General features: G+C 41.8%; 1 protein-coding gene across 1 annotated transcript in view; it reads left to right on the plus strand.

The window, feature by feature from the left end:
- Nucleotides 1-18495, plus strand: part of RGS8 (regulator of G protein signaling 8) — a 366769-nt gene that overhangs the window by 298819 nt on the left and 49455 nt on the right. The window contains exon 3 of the mRNA XM_078659241.1: nucleotides 11223-11287. Within this exon, the coding sequence (XP_078515367.1) occupies nucleotides 11223-11287 (65 nt within the window). The remainder of the gene's footprint in view (nucleotides 1-11222; nucleotides 11288-18495) is intronic.

The raw sequence follows: 18495 nt of genomic DNA on the forward strand, positions 1-18495 counted from the left end.
GGTTTTTGTGTTCATTCTTTTTAGGTAGAAGCCGCTTTTTGTTTGTATCTTTGTTTATAAACCTAAAAGTTTTCAAACTCTTCACCCTATATCGTTGCAAGGCACTCGTACATGAGGAGGCACGGCTCCAATTATGTTTTAAGCCCTGTCTGTCGCCTGAACTGAATTTGTTTGTATGCTTCAATATCCATGCCTTACAACGGCCGAGGGTACGAGCAGAAGTTGTTACTATGGGGTTTTTATCGATTTCAACTAATATCTTTTGGCTTTATTAGTGATACTGTGCTATTATTTAGCTGGCCTCGTGCACACTTATTTGTTCATCGCAGCCTTTAGTTTGCGGGACACTACGAAGTGTTTGGATGATACGGTTTCCTTTCTTTTTTCTTATCTTTTATTATTTTTCCCTTTTTTTGCATATATCTTTGCCTAATTACATCATTCTTGAAAGGGCCCGTTTCTCATCTCCATTTACCCAAATGCTTTGTAAAACAGATGACGATGATCATATTGGGGTGTTAGATTGTTTATTGCACGCGCCGGCACAAGGTGCTTGTTTCTTATGGTCCCTGCACATCCCTGCCTTCCATGTCCACGTCTCCGAGAAGATTCTCATTAGCCCAATATGATTCCTGTTCTGTACACGGGATGGCCGTTTTGGAAACATTTTGTTTTTTCTAACTTTTTCCTAGAAATAGATACTTTTAGAGGCCCAATTATGGAACAATTGTCTACATAGAGGGCAGTCTCTTTTCTGTGCAATAAGCGGTCCCGTTACTCTGCCCTCACACTTGCTTGATGAACCACCCTAGAGACATGGGTAGGGCTCAAACAACCCAGAAAGCGCAAATGGTGGCTTCATATATCACCATTTGCATTTTTAGCAACTAGTTGATCTTTAGGAAAAACTTATTGCCGTTAGCCTCAGTCCTTATGTCTTTATTGTCTCTTTTTCAGTGCTTTGGTTTGGCCCTTATCATGGTGGCCTAAGGCTCATTTTCGCAAATATAGGAACATATCTCCTTCAATTTTTTAATTCTTCTACATAGTGAGACTTTCATCGAAAAACAATTTTGGTATGTACAATATGACACTGTTACTTTTTCAATGCTTTGTATATAAAAAACACTTTGCAGGATAGCCTGCTTTCCATTGATAGTCATTCAAGAAAGGTGTTATCGGGCCAAAATCCCTTCTATGTATTGTAGTTATAGAATTGTTACATTTTGCTTTATATTTGGAATTACAGATAACCCTGGAATGCCTTTCCGAAATGTATGAATCTGCCAGTTCTTTCTTTTCTGTTGCTTAAGAGAATCTCCCCCATGACCACTTGTATTCTGATGTATTAGGCCTTGCAGGTCACCATTCTTTATACCATGTCGAAAACTAAGGGTCAAATTGTAAAATGTACATTCATATCATGTTGCTTGCCTAAACTATTCCATGGGGTACATAGTTTTGAATATGAATCTTGCTACCTCAGGGGCCCCATACCTACCAGAAAATGTAGAGGGGGTAGAATCGTTTAATTTAATCTTATCAATTCAGTCTTTTTGACATGCTGTGTTTTTGTAATAAGCTCAGTGTTTAGCCCTGAGACCGTTACTCTTCCCTAGGTGTTTATGCAATTGAGTCTTTTTTTAAACCTTAAATATTTTATTTGTATTGTGGTCCATGTTGTATGATTTTGGACTCTTATGTTTGTTGTTTATGTATTTTCGTCCAGCCCTGACGAAGTTCTTTCAAGAACGAACGCGTTGGCTGTTGCTTTATATCTATACACTTGGATTTATATGATTAAAGACTATTTTCTACGAAGGAACTAATTTGGCTTCAATATTTAATCTTGGATACCTGGGTAGTGCACATCTCCATCATCTCTGCATCTTTGTTTCCCGGTTTTGGGTTGTACCGCACAACGGTGGGTACAGGAGCAGTGTATGCACACCATATGAACAGAATCATTGCAAAATACTTTGGGAAATAATCAGGGGTTGTGCGGCACCTGGAGTCCACCGTTGTACTTTTGCATTCAATACAACAGTACTACAGGCTTTTTCAGCAGGTTTCTCCCCAGAATTTTTGCTTCCTGGCCTCCTATTTCTGACCCTGCTTGTGTTCGCTATAGGACTCTAGGCACTTTACCACTGCTAATCAGTGCTAAAGTGCATGTGCTCTCTGTGTGAATTGTGTTTATGGATTAGTGTTTCCATGATTGGCTTTTATGATTTACTGCTAAGACCCTAGTACAGTGCACTGTGTGTGCCAAGTGCCTGTAAATCAAATGCTGCGAGTGAGCCTGCAGCACTGTTTGTGCTACCCACACAGGCAGCCTTCTGAGGGTGTCTCAGACCTGCCACTGCAGAGTTTGCGTGCAATCTCTACTGCCATGTCGAGCTGGCACCCTAACCTTCTCTTTTGTTACATGTAAATCACCCTGGCTGAATAAAAGTGATTAGGACTTTCTCACTGCCACTCTAAATATGAACAATGACCTAGCAATCATCCTACTGTGAGGACTGCCAACTGTGCTTTCTGGAAGTTTCTTTCTGCCTCCTTATTCATGGAAAACACACGGGCCCATTCCGCATCACCTTCTTCTGAGGAGTTTCTTCTTTTTCATGGGGGAGGAGATGCTGAAGAAGCCCATGTTGATAATGAAACTAATAAGGCACATTGTATAAGCCTTTTGCAGATGGTTCTGGAAACCCATGAAAACAGAGCTGAATGTTCAACCGAACTGCATACAAAACAAGGATTGCATCTGAAGAATATCAGACACAGTTGCTAACATATCCAACTGGACCCTAACTTCTCCTTTCCTCTCCTTAAACTGTATTGTTGTGATCACTTTCAGCAATCTGAAGTAAGTGAAAGGCAATATGCAGTGCTTAAGTATAGCATGAAAGGTGTCTTATTCACAAGGCAGTGTTAAACCACGTTAAGTGGCTTAACACTGTTTCTAAGTAAGGCAAAGTCTCTATCACCACCATAACGTCAGAAAAAAAGACATTGTGGTGATGATAGGGGCTTGTAAATATGCCCCAATATTTCTGTGAGATAATATTTTTTTGCCAATATTCTGACATACAGCCCATGTTAGATTTACCAAGAACTAACTTATGCATCATCACGTACTCCCAGTGGTAGTAAGAATGAAATATAGCCTTTTCGCTGTGCTCCTTTCCCATGAAGCAGCTATGCATTTGTGTTAGAAAGTGGTTTAAAGCTGTACTAATGACAAACTGTAAATGTGGCTCGTGAACTGAAGGAAAAGTTAGCTCTCTTTCTGGAACTTACTCCAACCAGGACCAGCTTGACAGCTAACGCTTGATCATTGGTGGTTTGTGACACTCAGAAATGGGCACCGTATTGTATTGTCATTAAGCAAGTCCAGACTCCCATGTGGAAGAGAAAACATTGTAAGTGGGAAGGGCAGTTCTGCAGGGTTATCACGTCTGTTTGAGTCTGGAAAGCAACTAAAGACTAACAGACCTCTGCACAAGAGGAGTTATTCGCTGCATGGCTCTTATTTGTTACCTTTGGGTAATTTTATTTGCCTTAGGAAGGTTAAGTAGAATCCTCTGCAACTGCATTTCCCCGAGATCTCTGGACTCTGTGAGAAGGAAGATGACTTCCTTAACATATGGTTATTTGCCTGACTCCACAATGAAAGAGTACATGCAGCATTTAGTGGAATTATTGGTGAGACTGCACACTCGATGCAAATACTTTTTTTTTTGTTTTATATAGCGCGAACTTGACCCAGTATCGGGTATCAGAGCGCTTTACATAGCACCAGTTGCGTTACATGAGGACCCATTCATCATTTATGGTAGGCACGGGTATTTGTTCCCCATCACGTATGAAATGCCAGCCTCTGGCACAACTCATCAAGAGTACCCTGCCTGTTTGGATAAGAGTCTCAGCTTTCGCGTGGATGCCTGCAGTTAAAGCTGCTTTTCCAAAATTTAAAATTGCTTCCCTACAGTATGTCACATCGCTAAGGGTAATAATGGCACACACGAGGATCTGTAACAATATATCTATCACTACTTCTCTTCATCTCCCCTGCTCAGCCAAAGTGGAGTTATACATTCTTCCAGGCAACCTGCACCACAAGAGAAAATAATTATGGAATCATTTTTTATAGATATATGTGCATAATTAGTCATCTAAAGTATTGATGTCAGCTTCATGCCAACTGCTTAGAGTAAGACAAAGTTATGTTTTACCCGTAAATGGTGGATTTGGTGTCAGTATACAATCAAGTTAAGTTGTAAGTAGATTCAAAAGATTCAGTTGCATTTGTTACCCACTTTTGAACGTTCAGGCTTTTTAAGGACACTCTCTGGCCTGATTTCAGCAACCATGATGTTTCAGAAGGCAAAGTAAAGAATACTGAGGGGAACTGGTGGAATAAAGATACATGATGTTGATATTCTGATTTTTGGAAGCAATCTGGAATAACATTTGAGAGTGAGGCAGGTGTTAAACAGGTTACAAGAACACGTGTTGACACTCAAGGTTGGAAATAGATTTAATATGAAAGAAATGCACCTCTGTGCTGACAAAGAATAAAGAGAATTTTTATTTATTGAATAGAAATTGCACATCCAATAATGAGTCATCACTGCATCTTTTCTCCAAGCGCTACAAAGTATGACTTCTACTCCCAATGAGTAAAATTCTACATTGGACAGCACAACTGCAACCAGACTCCAAACCAATAGGTCTACCTAACCCTTCACCAGCTACCAGAATACTCCCTGAGAATTGTACACAGTTGAACCTCTCCATATCTTCTTAGTCAATAGCCTCAAATTTGTAGGTCTTTCATGTAGCACTGACCTACCTCCAAAGAGGTGTAGAGGTTTTTACAAGGAACATTTTGTATTGCAGCAGAAACAAGATGAACACAAGATGCTGGATTAAGGGTACATACGTATGTATGTATCCTGATTTAGCACTTTGGACTTTAACCTAATGTGATCTTTTTCTGTATCACAGGAATATTACGATTGCACTGCCGAGTATTTCGAAATGAATATTTATAATATTGTAACACTCTGCACTTTAGACTTAAACCAATCTTTTCTTTACTCAATATTTTGGAATATGTATTTATATATAATATTATTGTATGTTGTAATATCTATGAACTCTCAATAAAAATATTTTTTTTTTTAAAAGATGCCGGATTAAGAACAGTATCGTGTGTAGGGTTGATGGACTCCAGATACTAAGGGGCATATTTACAATAATGCAGGGATGCGCCACTTATTGTGCGCCATGCCTCCGCCACAATGGATGCGCCGCATTTACAATGCGGCGCACCAAGAGGCAAAAACGGCACAGATGCGTCACGCATCTGTGCCGTAAAAGTGGCGCATTGCTGGAGTTGCGTCGCAAGTGCGATGCAGCTCCAGCAAGGCTCTAGGGTGCCCTATACTTCAAATGCTGCGTCAATCCTTACGCCTGCTTCAAGCAGGCGCAGGGTTTTGACGCAGCATTGGCCTAAATGTGACTGAGTGAAATCTTGTAGATTTCACTCAGCCACTTTTAGGAGGCGTTCCTGCGTTGGAACGCCCCCCCCTGCGCAGGAACGCCTCCTTATGGCGCAGGGCTTTACAACGTGACGCATCTCCCAGATGCGTCACGTTGTTAATACCCCACACCATGGTGGATCTTTTGCGCCGCCGCTGTGCAAAGGCGGCGCAAAAAAGGCCCAAGGGGCTTGTAAATCTGCCCCTTCGATGTGAAGGGAAAAGAGGGCGGAAACACATAGCTGAGGCAATACCAGGAACCATGCTCGAACAGTCTTGTTCTGAGTGACTCAGCAACTTTGAAATTCGATAGAAATAGTATTTCAAATATCATTTTTTTTAAGAAACTGTTTTTTTTCTGCACTTTCTTCCAAGTAACAACTAGGTAAATTCTTCTGTCCAAAGTACTCTTTTAATACCTTTCAGAAATTCCTACCCACCATATTGGGAAAATTGTGGAATTGGGTACAAAGACCATACTGATTCGAATTGTGAATAATAATCCACAAGGTGGTTTCTGCACCTGACTGTGATTGACTTGAAATGGATGTCTTAAGTATATTTCAGTTAGTCTCCGCATACGATGGGGGTCCTGGCAAACTAAGAAAGGGGTAAGACCCAGCATCAAAAATAATGTATCACAGATACTAAGCACAGGCAAACGCTACCTTGTGAATTCCTAGGAAAAGCAGCCCTTTTTAAAATGATGGCGCTCCCCCGGTTCCTCTACGCCCTTCAAAATACACCCTTCCCAGTCCCACAAACATACTTCCGGGCCATCGAGACGGAAGACACTAAACTCCTATGGGACAATAAACCGGCACGAATAGCTATGGCAAAATTATAACGCTCCTCGTACGATGGGGGCATCGCACTCCCTAACATACAGTATTACCACTGGGCCGCCCAACTAATAGTGGTGAACCAATTGATTCATGTCCCTTACACAGACCCAGCCTATGCCCTGGATTGGCTACAGCTAGGCACAACGGGGCTACATCGAGCACTTTAAAACAAGACCCGTCCGATGATGGGCCCGACAAACCATACACTCCAGATTTGGAAAAGATTGAACAAAAAGTTGGGATAGCACGACACACTTACAAGAGCAACACCCCTATGGGTTACAGACAGGCTGGGAAGACTGAAAAAAAGTAAGGGTCTTCACAACTGGGACCTTATAGGGATTTCAAACGTGGGTGACCTGTGGGTTAAGGGAAAAATGATTACTTTCAACAACTTCAGATACGATATGAATTGGCCTCTACTGAACAATTTCGCTACCAACAGATCAATCACGCTCTTGATGCAGCACATGCCCAGACACCATCCTGCCTGAAGCTTCCCCACTAGAGGACAGACTACTAACGGACTACTTGGAGAAAAGAGCAATCTCCTTAACATATTAAAAAATTGTTAATAACATATCAGACCCGATGGAGAGGCTTAAAGACAAGTGGCAGGCAGACCTGGGCGATTTGGATGACACCGATTGGCAGGAGGCGCTCGCGTCCCCCAGAGATGTAGCGATCACATCCTAACTACGTCTTTTACAACTTAAAATTCTTCACAGAATTTACTACACTAGAACTACCCTCTGTAAAAGTCGTAAAGTTGACTACCCGCTCTGTTTGCAACAATGTGGGGAGGTCGGCACATTCTTCCATACTATCTGGGCGTGTCCTGTTGTGGCATCGTACTGGGAGTCAGTCATGTCCCTGATCACGAGAGTGAGTGGTAGTTTGGTCCCCAGGGAGCCCAAATGCTTAATATCTGGGATGCAACAGATCTAAACTCAACACTACAGACCTGGGCTACTCTGGGTATCATGATTGCCAAGAGAAACATTGCCAGCCTCTGGGGTGGAGCAGCCAACTCTACATTAGCAGAATGGTGTAGAGACATGGATACTGTCATGGTGGCAGAGAAGATGGTGTAGGTGCATAGGGGGTGCCCCAAAAAATGGATAAAAAATGGAGAAATAGAATACCTATAGAGGGGATATTTGTGAACTGCCATCCATACCTCAAGACTGTTAATACTTAGATAGGACCAATACTGCTAATGGTAATGCTGTTTAAATCAAAACTCGAACGAAAGGGTTTTTTGTGATGTATATACAATATTGCTAACATTGTATAAGTATAACTGGAAACAGATCATTCAAATGTAACATGTATTGTGATCATTTGATTGTGCCTACTAATTTTTAAAATAAAAAATAAAAAAATAATGTATCATGACAAACTAGATATATTTCACTCCATATCGTTATTTGAAAAACACTGGCTGTATGGAAGCTCACATTTTGCTGTGCCCACGTTGACTTGCATGCTGAGTATGCCAAGCGTGCTCATTATTAAACACAGTGTGGTTGTGGTATTGTAGATTTGACTAAATGATTGTATGGCAATACATTAGTTACATAAATCTCTGTCCTTGTGCATACACATGTTCTCTTGTTTTATTTTATAGGTCCACTGGTTGAGAAGTACATCTGTTCCTAAAATTGCATCAACTGTTTGGGGTTTTCAGATCTACACAATTCAAATGAATGTAATTGACAGAGTTATTAACACCAACAACTGGGCTCTTTAGGAGGCTAGTAGGGTTACATCTATTTAAGTCATTTGGATTTGTTCTTTTGGGTTTTGCACCCTTACCCCCAGCAGCCAATTCAATACCTTTCTTACTCCTCACTGATCGTGGCGGGAGAGCCATTTGTGGGGAAGCAAAGTTTAATGCATGACAAGTGGTCTTACCTCTACTAATCGCATCACTCTTTGGTGTCTTCAAAGCAGTCATGGAAAGTTTTGAAACTAGATCTACACTCACTAACACATTTAAGTTTTGAACTGATTGTTCTCTTGACATAGTTTCACAAAGCTTTGAGGTTTCAGAAGAGGCAGGTAGCAGATGAGTTGCATTCTTAAGTTTTCCAGGTTGTTCAAGAGCCCTAGGTTTAAGCAACAGGTTTTCCTTCGACATATTGCTTTTGTTATTAAGGAGTTTCTTCTAGCTGGAGCTATAGGATACAGGTTTTTCTCATCTCAGGGAGTAGGCAACTAGATATTGAGACTGTGATTGCTTTTTGGCAACCAGTTGAGTCTTAACCCCCTTCCCCACCCCAACCAAGAGCGTTTGCTTTTTTAATGGACTGAGGCTTCTGACTGAGGCTTTGTTAGTTTGCTTTCTTATTTTTCCACTATTTTACCCTTTTCTCCCTAGGCCAAAGATAAAGCCTACAGTTTCTCAAAGCGGAATAGCAGAGCTTAAACCCACGAATACCAGGCCTGTAAGGGTAGCTAGTTGTCTATTCGCTGGGAGAACCCACTGACAGAACAAAACCCCAGGGGTAGTGTGGCTTTTACTCAAAGAAACCTCGATGCTGATTCTCACTTTGTATGACAATTCACTTCACCTCTCAATGCCCCATATTGCCAGGTGCCCGCTGTCGCTTTCACAATAATCCTCCGCTATAATATTAGAATAGCCGAAAGCAGTTTGTTTGCACCGCAGCCAATCATTTCAAGCACGTTGGTTTTGTAGGTGGACATGAGGCATTACAGTCTTACAGCCATGCCATGAAGCTCAACCCTCATGTCCAACCTTATGGAGCATCACATTTTTCTGTAAATAGCTAGGAAACAAACCCTTTATATTTATGTTTGAATGTGTACACATGCAGACACACAATGCATTATTCCATGCTGGGGCTTTATGGAGAATTAACTCCTTTCTTACTTCTTTTTTAATGGCCAAATATCAATTGCAGAAAATGACTTAAAACTAGTTGTTCAGGTACTAGTTCTGAACAGGATTGATGATGGGAAAGCTCTCCTTCTAAGCTGGTCTGCCTAAATCCAGTTGGGCGCCAGGGGTGTATATTCCATTGGTGCAGCAGGTGCATTGGCACAGGAGCTTAGAGGCCTGAGAGACCCACTGAACCTTGATTATTGATGTGTTTTGTAATTCAAACAGCAGCCAGGGACCTTTTTCCATCCTTGCACTGTTGCACATGACACACTGGCTACACCACTAATAGGGGGTCTCCTAGAAGGGCCTGCATGGCTTATTCCAGCTACAAGGCTTGCTTTGGCAGGCATCCAAAGATGCCCTAAATGTAAACACAGGTGTGACCTAAAGCTAAGCTTGAAACTGAGAGACTATTTTATTTTCTCAGCTTCCTCACTTGAACCAAAAGAGTTGTTATTAGATGCAAAGTAGTTTACCTCCCTTCTCTCAGAATGTAAATTAGTGTGTGAAGGCCTTGATTTCTGAACAGTACATTTGATGATGAAAGTCCGGATATTTTTGGGGGAGGGAGCCAGGGGTGAGATGGTGGTTGATGATTTCTTTGGTTGGGTGCGCTACTGAAGTGATTAGGAGACTGTTTTTGCAGATGTACGGGGACATGGATCTCACGGGGGAGGACCATGCCTCTGACATTGATGAAGCCTACAAATTAATCCCTGGAAGAGTGGGCTGAAGAATAGGAATCAGGAATGGCGATAGGTGTTTTGTAGAGAGACATGGGTGCTAGGAGGTCTTCAAGAGACTTCATTGTATGGTCTGTGTCAAAGGCTTTCAGTTTGGAGATGAAATGTGTTGTCGTTAGTGAGTCACAGAGAGTTTAAGAATGGATGTTACAAGGGAGGAGAATTCTGGCTCTGGAATTTGTTAATGATCTTTGGATGGGAAGGTGGCTTCAGTGAGATGTGCTGTGTAATTATCTTTCATTGTTTTCATATTGTGGTTGTCTGTCATTACAGTGGTGTCGGAAGTATTCCTTATTATTGTTTTAGGACACATTTTTTAACATTCACTTACTTCAATTCTCTCAATTCAGAAAACAGCTTGTCCTGTATAGATTTCCATGGAGTAAAATGTTGTTAGCAGTAGTCAGAGTCTTGAAGGCAGGAGGCTTGAAGCTAGAAGTTGAATGGTTGTACTAATGTCCAAGGGTGTCAGCACGCAATATGAGAGGAGTGGTTCAAGTGCCTTGAGGTCAACTTTTATCCATGTTCTTTGATAGGTCTTGACATTTGGGTTGTTGTCATTTTCCATCTGCTATGTTATTAGGTACAAAGAGTGATGGTATTGTATGTCAATCCAGGTGAGAACATGGATACCAGTGATATGATGGATCACAAAGGAGAGAAGATAGGGTCCAAATGTTCAATACTTCAAGGATGGGTTGGGTCACATTTATCAAACCAGATATTGAAGACACCTAAGATGTATAAAGTTGATGTGGTTGAAGGTGACAGTAGCAATGTAAACAAGAAGGACTTCCATGAAGACTAGAAGGGATAAGAATAAAGCTGTGGGAGAAGGTGAGTGCCTGATCAACCTGGATTATAACTCTGAGAAGGTTGTGGTGGGTGCACACAAAGACAACTGCTACTGTCTCACCCAAATTCTAGATGCACAGTTAGTCTTTTACTTATTCCCATGGGGACAGTCATTCATGTTGAGTTCTGTCTTTTTCAGATACGGGGTTAGTCTTCGGATTTAAGGTCATGGTAAATAGACTATTTGTACATAGAACAACTGAGCCTCGTGAAACTTTTGCCTTTCAGCTTGGGTTGCTGCAAGAACGTACTCTAAATTGCTTTAAGAAGCTATCTCACATTTTCTCCTAATCTCCTTTATTTTCTTTTTTGATTTTAGGAGATTAACAAAAGAAGAAGCAACGAAATGGGCCCATTCCTTTGACCTTCTCCTGTCTCATAAATGTGAGTGCATTAAAGTAATAAGGATGCCAACATTATCTGCAGATGAGCTTCACCCGCTTTCACACCATTTCACATTCTTTTACAACCATAATGTCACTTAACAACTGCTCTGTGTATCCTTGCACAACCTCCACCTTGGTGGAGGGAGTTCTGCATAATTTCACACATGTGAAATTTGTTGTCCACTTTTTACACCGTCACACATTTTTCCCAAGTGACATATTGAGCACTCGTCATCTTTCCACAGTAACCTATTGTGATTATGTCATACTCTTGTACATCCTTACATACAGATTTACAGGGCACTGGTTATATATTTTCACAGCATTAGATAGTAGGTCAATTCCCTTTCCTTATTCCATTCCACATCCTTATATTGTGACTTGCAGAGGCTGCTTTATACCACTAGAAATCTTACACTTAGGCCTCTTACACCACTGCCCTATTGAGCACACTTTATACCCACGTACATCTTCCCAAAGTCTTCCCCTTAGTGGCCGTTATACCCTCAACGTCTCTCAGTAAAAACATATACAGCAGTCTCCACACCCAAGTGACAAAGTATCATTTTTTAAACACTAACACTCTTTGATGCAATACCTATTAGTACATTTCTCTGCTATGCATATAGTTGGTACTACTGAGTATTTAGACTGGTCACATTGATTTGCAAAATATTATTCCTTTTCTTAGTTGTCTTTCCATTCCCTTGCAGCTCTGCTGAGCAGTCTCGGAGCATCGCGTGCTTGTCTATTCTCGTGCGAGGATATTCCATGCTTGGCATTGTTACTTCGGAGTTATAGTATTTTCACTGGTCAGCTTGCAAGAAATATTGGTGCACTGGTGCCATATGTCTTTGGGCCCGTTGTTTAGGTGGCATCAGTTTCCACGACACCTCAAGCTGTTCACCTGTAGCAATTCATCTTTTGTTGTCGGTGCTGCGCCTCTCTCTGCCTCATGGCCAGTCTTTGCTTGGCCAGCATCAGCATCAACAATGTGAGGTTTCTGTTTGCCGCAGGGATACTGTCATGATAGTTACCTATTAGGCGGTGACTGTTTCAAGGACGTTGGTCGCATGGATTAAAGAGCAGAGGAATAACTAGGTGCATGCGTCGTAGGTAGTTTTCCCTGATATTTATGTTCACTCCAGGACCAGATTGTGCACCTGGTTGTATCTATACTATATCAGTTGTTGGGGAGTACCTGTCAAGCATATCAGACCACTTAAATGCATTGGAGCTCTATTATCTTGGTCTACCCTTACGTGGGACTGTCACATCGTTGGGAAGGGGTATATTTTTTAAAGGATATGTGTGTTTTGGCAGCAGTATCATCTTCAGGAGTGACAACAGGCCAGCTAAGCAGTTTAATTCATTTCTCTATTTATTACTCTGCTTTTGTCACGGTTTTCTCGTATAATCTCTTTGTCATTTCTGCTCACACGTTAATACAAATATTGTACTGAGGAGTCTACTAGTTGTAGGTGGTATTCTAGTTTGCATCTGCGTGTTGTCTGTTAGAGGCATTATAGTGGATGTAGCTCAATTTATATATATCCTAGAATGCGCCACAAGTTTAAGAAGCTCTGTGATATATGATGAGGCATTTGTTTCTCGCAGTATCACATAGAGGGTGACATAGTCAGCATAGGGTGAACTGATTCACTTTCTTGAGGTGTAAGCTAGCCTGCTCTCTGCATGATGTTAGTGCAGTCTGGCCACAACTGAGCCCATCGCGACAGCACGTAGAATAGGCAAGAATTGGCACCCTTTATGTCCGTCTTGTGATTTGTATCAGAGCAGATTTTATCCTGTTTGTCGAATGCGTGCCACCAGTTATGTATACAATAATTTGATCCAGTTGAGGAATCTTGTACTAAAGCCAAGGCACTTCTGTAAATGTAAGAGGTAGCCCCATTCAAGAGAATCAAATGCTTGTGTTGCGTATAAATATATCACTGATCCTTCTGTTTTCGGGTCTATGTAATGCAGTAGTGCAAACAGTCTTCTAAGGTTATGTAACATAGATCTGTTAGGTATGAAGTCCGACTGATCTGGTCTGACAAGATCAGGTAGTAGGGGTTGGACTCTACTGGATAAGGCTTTTCCCAAAATCTTAGTGTCTGTGTTTATTAATGACACAGGTCTATCGGAGTCTGTCATGTATGGGGATTTGCCTGGTTTGAATATCGTTATCATCATTGCCTCTTTTTGGGATGGAGGCTGGATGATTTTTTGGAGTGCATAACCAGACACCTATAGGAGCCTGGGCGCCAATTTGTCCACATATTCTTTATAGAATTGTGCACTCAGGTTGTCAAGGCCAGGAGCGTTGTCATTAGGGAGACTTTGAATAACATCAATAGTGAGGGGCAAATCAAAATAAATTCTACGCGCCGGCTGTCACCAGGCTTGTGCCATGGTGTCCAGGACGGTGTCAAGGGTAGTTGTGTCTGGTTTAGGTTTGGCACTGTAAACATCTGAGTAGTATGTGTGAAATTCATCTCATGTTTGACTGGTTTCCTGAACTATTGTCCCATCTAATGCTGTCAATTGTGTGATCGGCGTATGTGCTCTGTGCTGCTTTATAAGGGCCGTTAGAGTCTTGCCAGGTCTGGTGTCCTCCCCATATATTCTGGCTCTCGCATCTCTGCTGTTAACCATTATTCTTTAAGTTACGTAGGCACGTCACTGTTTGCACCGTTAACCTCTAAATTACATTCACTCATCGTTGCTTCTTAAAATTCATCAAGTTTCGAGCATGCTGCTGTCAGAGTGCTTCTGCTACCCTCTTTCCCATAAGCTGTCTTAAGCACTTTAAGCTCAGTCTCTAGTTTCACCACTCAAGCCCCGAGTCAGGACTCCAACTTGTTTGACTATACATGCCCCCTGATGACAGCTCTGGATGTTTCCCACAGCATTGCAGAACTGTCTCTGAGTTCTGATTTGTCTCAAAGAACATGTCTTCTTCCCGGCGCATTTCCTCCTTGAACACTGGATCATTAACTCCCAAATTAGAAGCCTCCAAGAAAATATTCTATGCACCTGGCCAGGCATCTGTAACTCCAGGATTTGATAGAGTTGTAGGGAGGCACTCAGCACCTGCCATCCATGCACTTACCTCAGCGATTCCAAGCCAGTAACTCAGTCTTGACCAAGTGCCATGATATCCAAACATGCATTTGCCGTCTCAGTGTTGGATGCCTGGCTCACCAAAGGCCGATAAGGTTATTATCTGCCATTATTTCCTGTAAGTGTTTCACCACTAGTGGCTATGGGTGTATGCTCATGCTTGAACTGTCCATGTCCGGGTCTAGTATGGCATTAAAGTCACCGCCCCAGATAAGAGTCTTAGGATTGTATTTTGAAGTAGCTAGCCACACATTTCTGAAATAGGTTGATGTATCCTTATTGGGGCTGTGTGTGCATATTAGTGTAGTGGGGCGTGGATTCATGAGTATGTGTAGGATAATGTATCGTCCCTCTGGGTCTAGTGTTTTGTGTTTCAGGCAAACTGGGCATCACAACAACTAGGTCGTGCAAGGAGTAGGATGCTGTGTATTTAGCTTTGAGCCATCCAGCATGTATTTTGACCTCTGTCGCTCTTGTCAGGTGTGTCTCTTGTAGAAGTCCTTACTGTTCTGTGATCTATTTTCTCAAAGTGCCAGGATGATTCTGGAGACATGAAGTATATCCCAGTATGTCGATGTAGAAGACTAGAAAAAAAGTGTGATCTAAAATTGACTAAAGATACTGCCAACACAATTTTAATGTGATCGCCAACATCTATGTCAAGGTTAAAAGCATGGGGTAAGATAAAGGAAATAATGTTCCTAGCATTAAAGCCTTGCGGGTCACAGAACATGACCTGCCCTAGAGCATGCTCCGTTGGCCCAGTTTTGGCAATTCCCCGATGAGTTCGGGGGCTGCCTAGCAACCAGTGGGCTGCGTGGGTATACTTGTCTGCCATTCGCTGGGAGGAGGGCCCCCACACAAACCACAAGCCTTCGCCATTGGTGCATTTTTGCCTATGGGCTCTGGAGTAGCCTAGCAACCCGCAGGCTATCCTTTGCCATGTCATACACTTAGTGGGTGAAAAATCCCTCCAATCAGATTGCAGCTACAATAGAGAGAAGCTCTTTAAAAGAAGAACGTATTACTTTCCCTGTCACTTCTAGGATGGTGGATGAAGGATAGGTGAAGGGACCACCGCTTCTGCTACAGCAAGTCAGTTTTTCCACTTTGCAACTATTACTGGATATTTTGACCTGTGGTGCTTTATTGTTCCAGCGGGAGCATTATTAAAGTAGTTTTTCCTGATGTTTCTCCTTTGGCTCCCAATCAGCTTACCACGTTCTCCTTTCTACCGCATGTAGTAGTATAGTTTGATAATTAACTCTGCCACACTCGGGCGGGAGCATTTTCAAACTAGTCAGACTAGTCAGTATATTCATATTGATTGGTCCCCCAATTCTTACTTTTGGTATGTAAGGAAGACTTGTATTATGCATAAATATGCAATTGACTCTAAGAACAGACTATGGGCATATCATTAAAATCGCTGAAGTTGCATCGACCACGATCACTAACAGGTCTTTTCCTCACTGTAAGAGTGTGAGATCCACTCCATGTTTGACTGATTTAGCATTTGTATAGTTTTTTCTTGAGTGGGCCACACACCGTATGATGTGAGAGCATGAGATTGGTGTGACATTTTGTGTACATTACACCAACAACCAGGATGTGCATTTGAAAACTACGGGTGATCATGAAGATAATGCCTTTTAAATGTCTATACATATTGTTTCATTTGGTTGTTTTCTTTATTCTTTTAGGCCACCTATTATAGGAGGACATAGATGTTAGTGTAAGTGACACTACCCATACTGGACAACATCTTTGTAGAATATCATTAATCTCCCCTAGTGAAGATTTGTGACAAATATTTGGTCCTGATGAAATGTTGCTCAATCTTTATTCATGAAACAGGTATGAAACATGTTGACCGTATCCCTGTAGTGATTTATTAGAACACACAGTTTTCATTTATGAGAAGTTAGGAACATTATTTCATTTATCTTCCCCATGCTTTTACCCTTGATATCAGCCGCGGCCGGTAGTGGGAGTACCTTTGGGCGGTGACGTGGAGAGGGGCAGGGTGAGGGGTAGTAATGTATGGATTACGAACCTTAAGAGGTAAGTAAACATATAAATCAATAAAATGAATTTCGTTGCGCGCACTGCATCACATTTGGTAATGCAGTGCACGCAACAAAATTCGTTTTATTTATTTATTTGTTTACTTACCTGTTAAGGTCCATAATCCATACATTACTACCCCCCATCCTGCCTCTCCCCCTCTCCACGTCACCGCCCGGCAGGTACTCCCACTACCGGCCACGGCTGCTTGATATAGATATTGGCAATCATATTAAAATTGTGTTAGCATTATCTTTAGCCAATTTGAACATACTGGGATTTACTTTATGTCTCCAGTACCATCTTGGCACATTGAGGAGCTCTCCGGTAAATATCCCCTTGAGGGGCCAGTTGGGCATAGCAGCTCCATTCCAATGAGGAGCAGGCCTGATGATGAAACATGCTACCTTTGGGAGGGTGAGGGCTCTTGTTTCTAAAAAGCAAATGCGTTAGGTTACTATGAAGAATCCAGACTCCTTATTGGATATCTGGAAAATAAATTACGTAAAAGTATATTTTTCAGTTTTCGCATGACATTAGGAGGCTGTATACTGGACTGCCCAATCCTCCTTGCCCTTCTATTGCTTGAGTTGATCTTGTAGAAGACCTACATCTTCTCAGTTCCCACCCTGAAACCTTTATCTCTGACCCATCCGTCTGCTCTAGTAAGGGAACATCAATTAGTGACCTAATCTTCTACACAAAAAGACATGCACAATGGCGGAATGGCCTGTATTCCATGCTCTAAATCACCAACTCCAGGAAAAAACCTCAAGGTCTTAGACTATGAGTATCTCCCTCGCCCTTCTGCACAGCAGAAGTTACCATATCTCTATGGAACTAGCAATATTGGAATAGATCTTCCCTATCCTCAAGAGGGTTGTGCATACTAAGAGCTCATCTCCCATCCAAAGTCACCCTGGTTCACCTGGAATCGCTCTTGCACCCCTATTAATGCCCATGCGTACCCCAGCGTGACTAGGCTCACTCCCCATTGCTAGCACATGCTATCTCACCTTTTCTCCAGCCATACCTACCTTAGAGTCAATGTTTCCTGCTTGTTCTGAGACTCACTCCATGAATCGCCGACCCAAATCATAATCACCCTATGTCCCTACAACAGCAAGATTAGAATCCCTCCTTCCTGCACCCATTCCCTCCCCCTCATTCTCATTCCGACATCCAATCTCTCCAGCACTGGTCCTTCCAGTACTCTTACATCTCAGACGTTCACTATATCAGAATCTATATCCCCTAACAGGATTAACCTCACACATCCTAGGTCTCCCACTCAACACATAATTCTCCTCTCTTCCCTTCACTCTTTTCCCACCCACACTCAGACAGTTCCTCAGCAAGACCTTCCTAACCTACAAATACTCCAGGCCTCCACAAGTGGTGTTTCCTCTCAACCTGGCTTCACCCCCAACACATGACAGCCTGTCACCACATTTCTTTGGAATCTCGCCTTGTGTGTGCCCCATCCTGTTGGGTCTGTAGAATCAATTAGTCTAATTTACTCTATTGAAGCCTTATGTGTATAACCATACCATTTGTTCTGTCACATAGGCTCAATTAAATGCTTACTTGTGCGCAGATTACACCTAGAAGGGAAATCTCTACATTTTTTAAGCTTAAAGCTTTCAGATCATCCTAAACATTAACCTTATCATTAAATTTGTTATCTCATATTTTCATCATAGTCGTAATTGAGTTGTACCCCAAAGATTCTGAAAATTATATACTTTATGCTACCTACTTTCATTAATTCTAAGTGGCTCCCAAATTTACAACTCTTCCTACTAATCCATTAGATTTGAACCAGAGGTTCTAGCACATAAATAATTGAATCAACACCCTTGATCTGCAAATTTTGTCATAGCTATTAGCTCCAAATCCAGCCAAATAGTATTTGCGAGTTTCTCTTAGAAGATTTACCCAATATCTTAGAAGGTTATATTCCAGTAAACCAAGTTGTTTATTTAACTAAGCACTATAAGCTAGAAATTA

Source organism: Lissotriton helveticus, chromosome 1_1 (assembly GCF_964261635.1).
Source record: "Lissotriton helveticus chromosome 1_1, aLisHel1.1, whole genome shotgun sequence".
Taxonomy (NCBI): domain Eukaryota; kingdom Metazoa; phylum Chordata; class Amphibia; order Caudata; family Salamandridae; genus Lissotriton; species Lissotriton helveticus.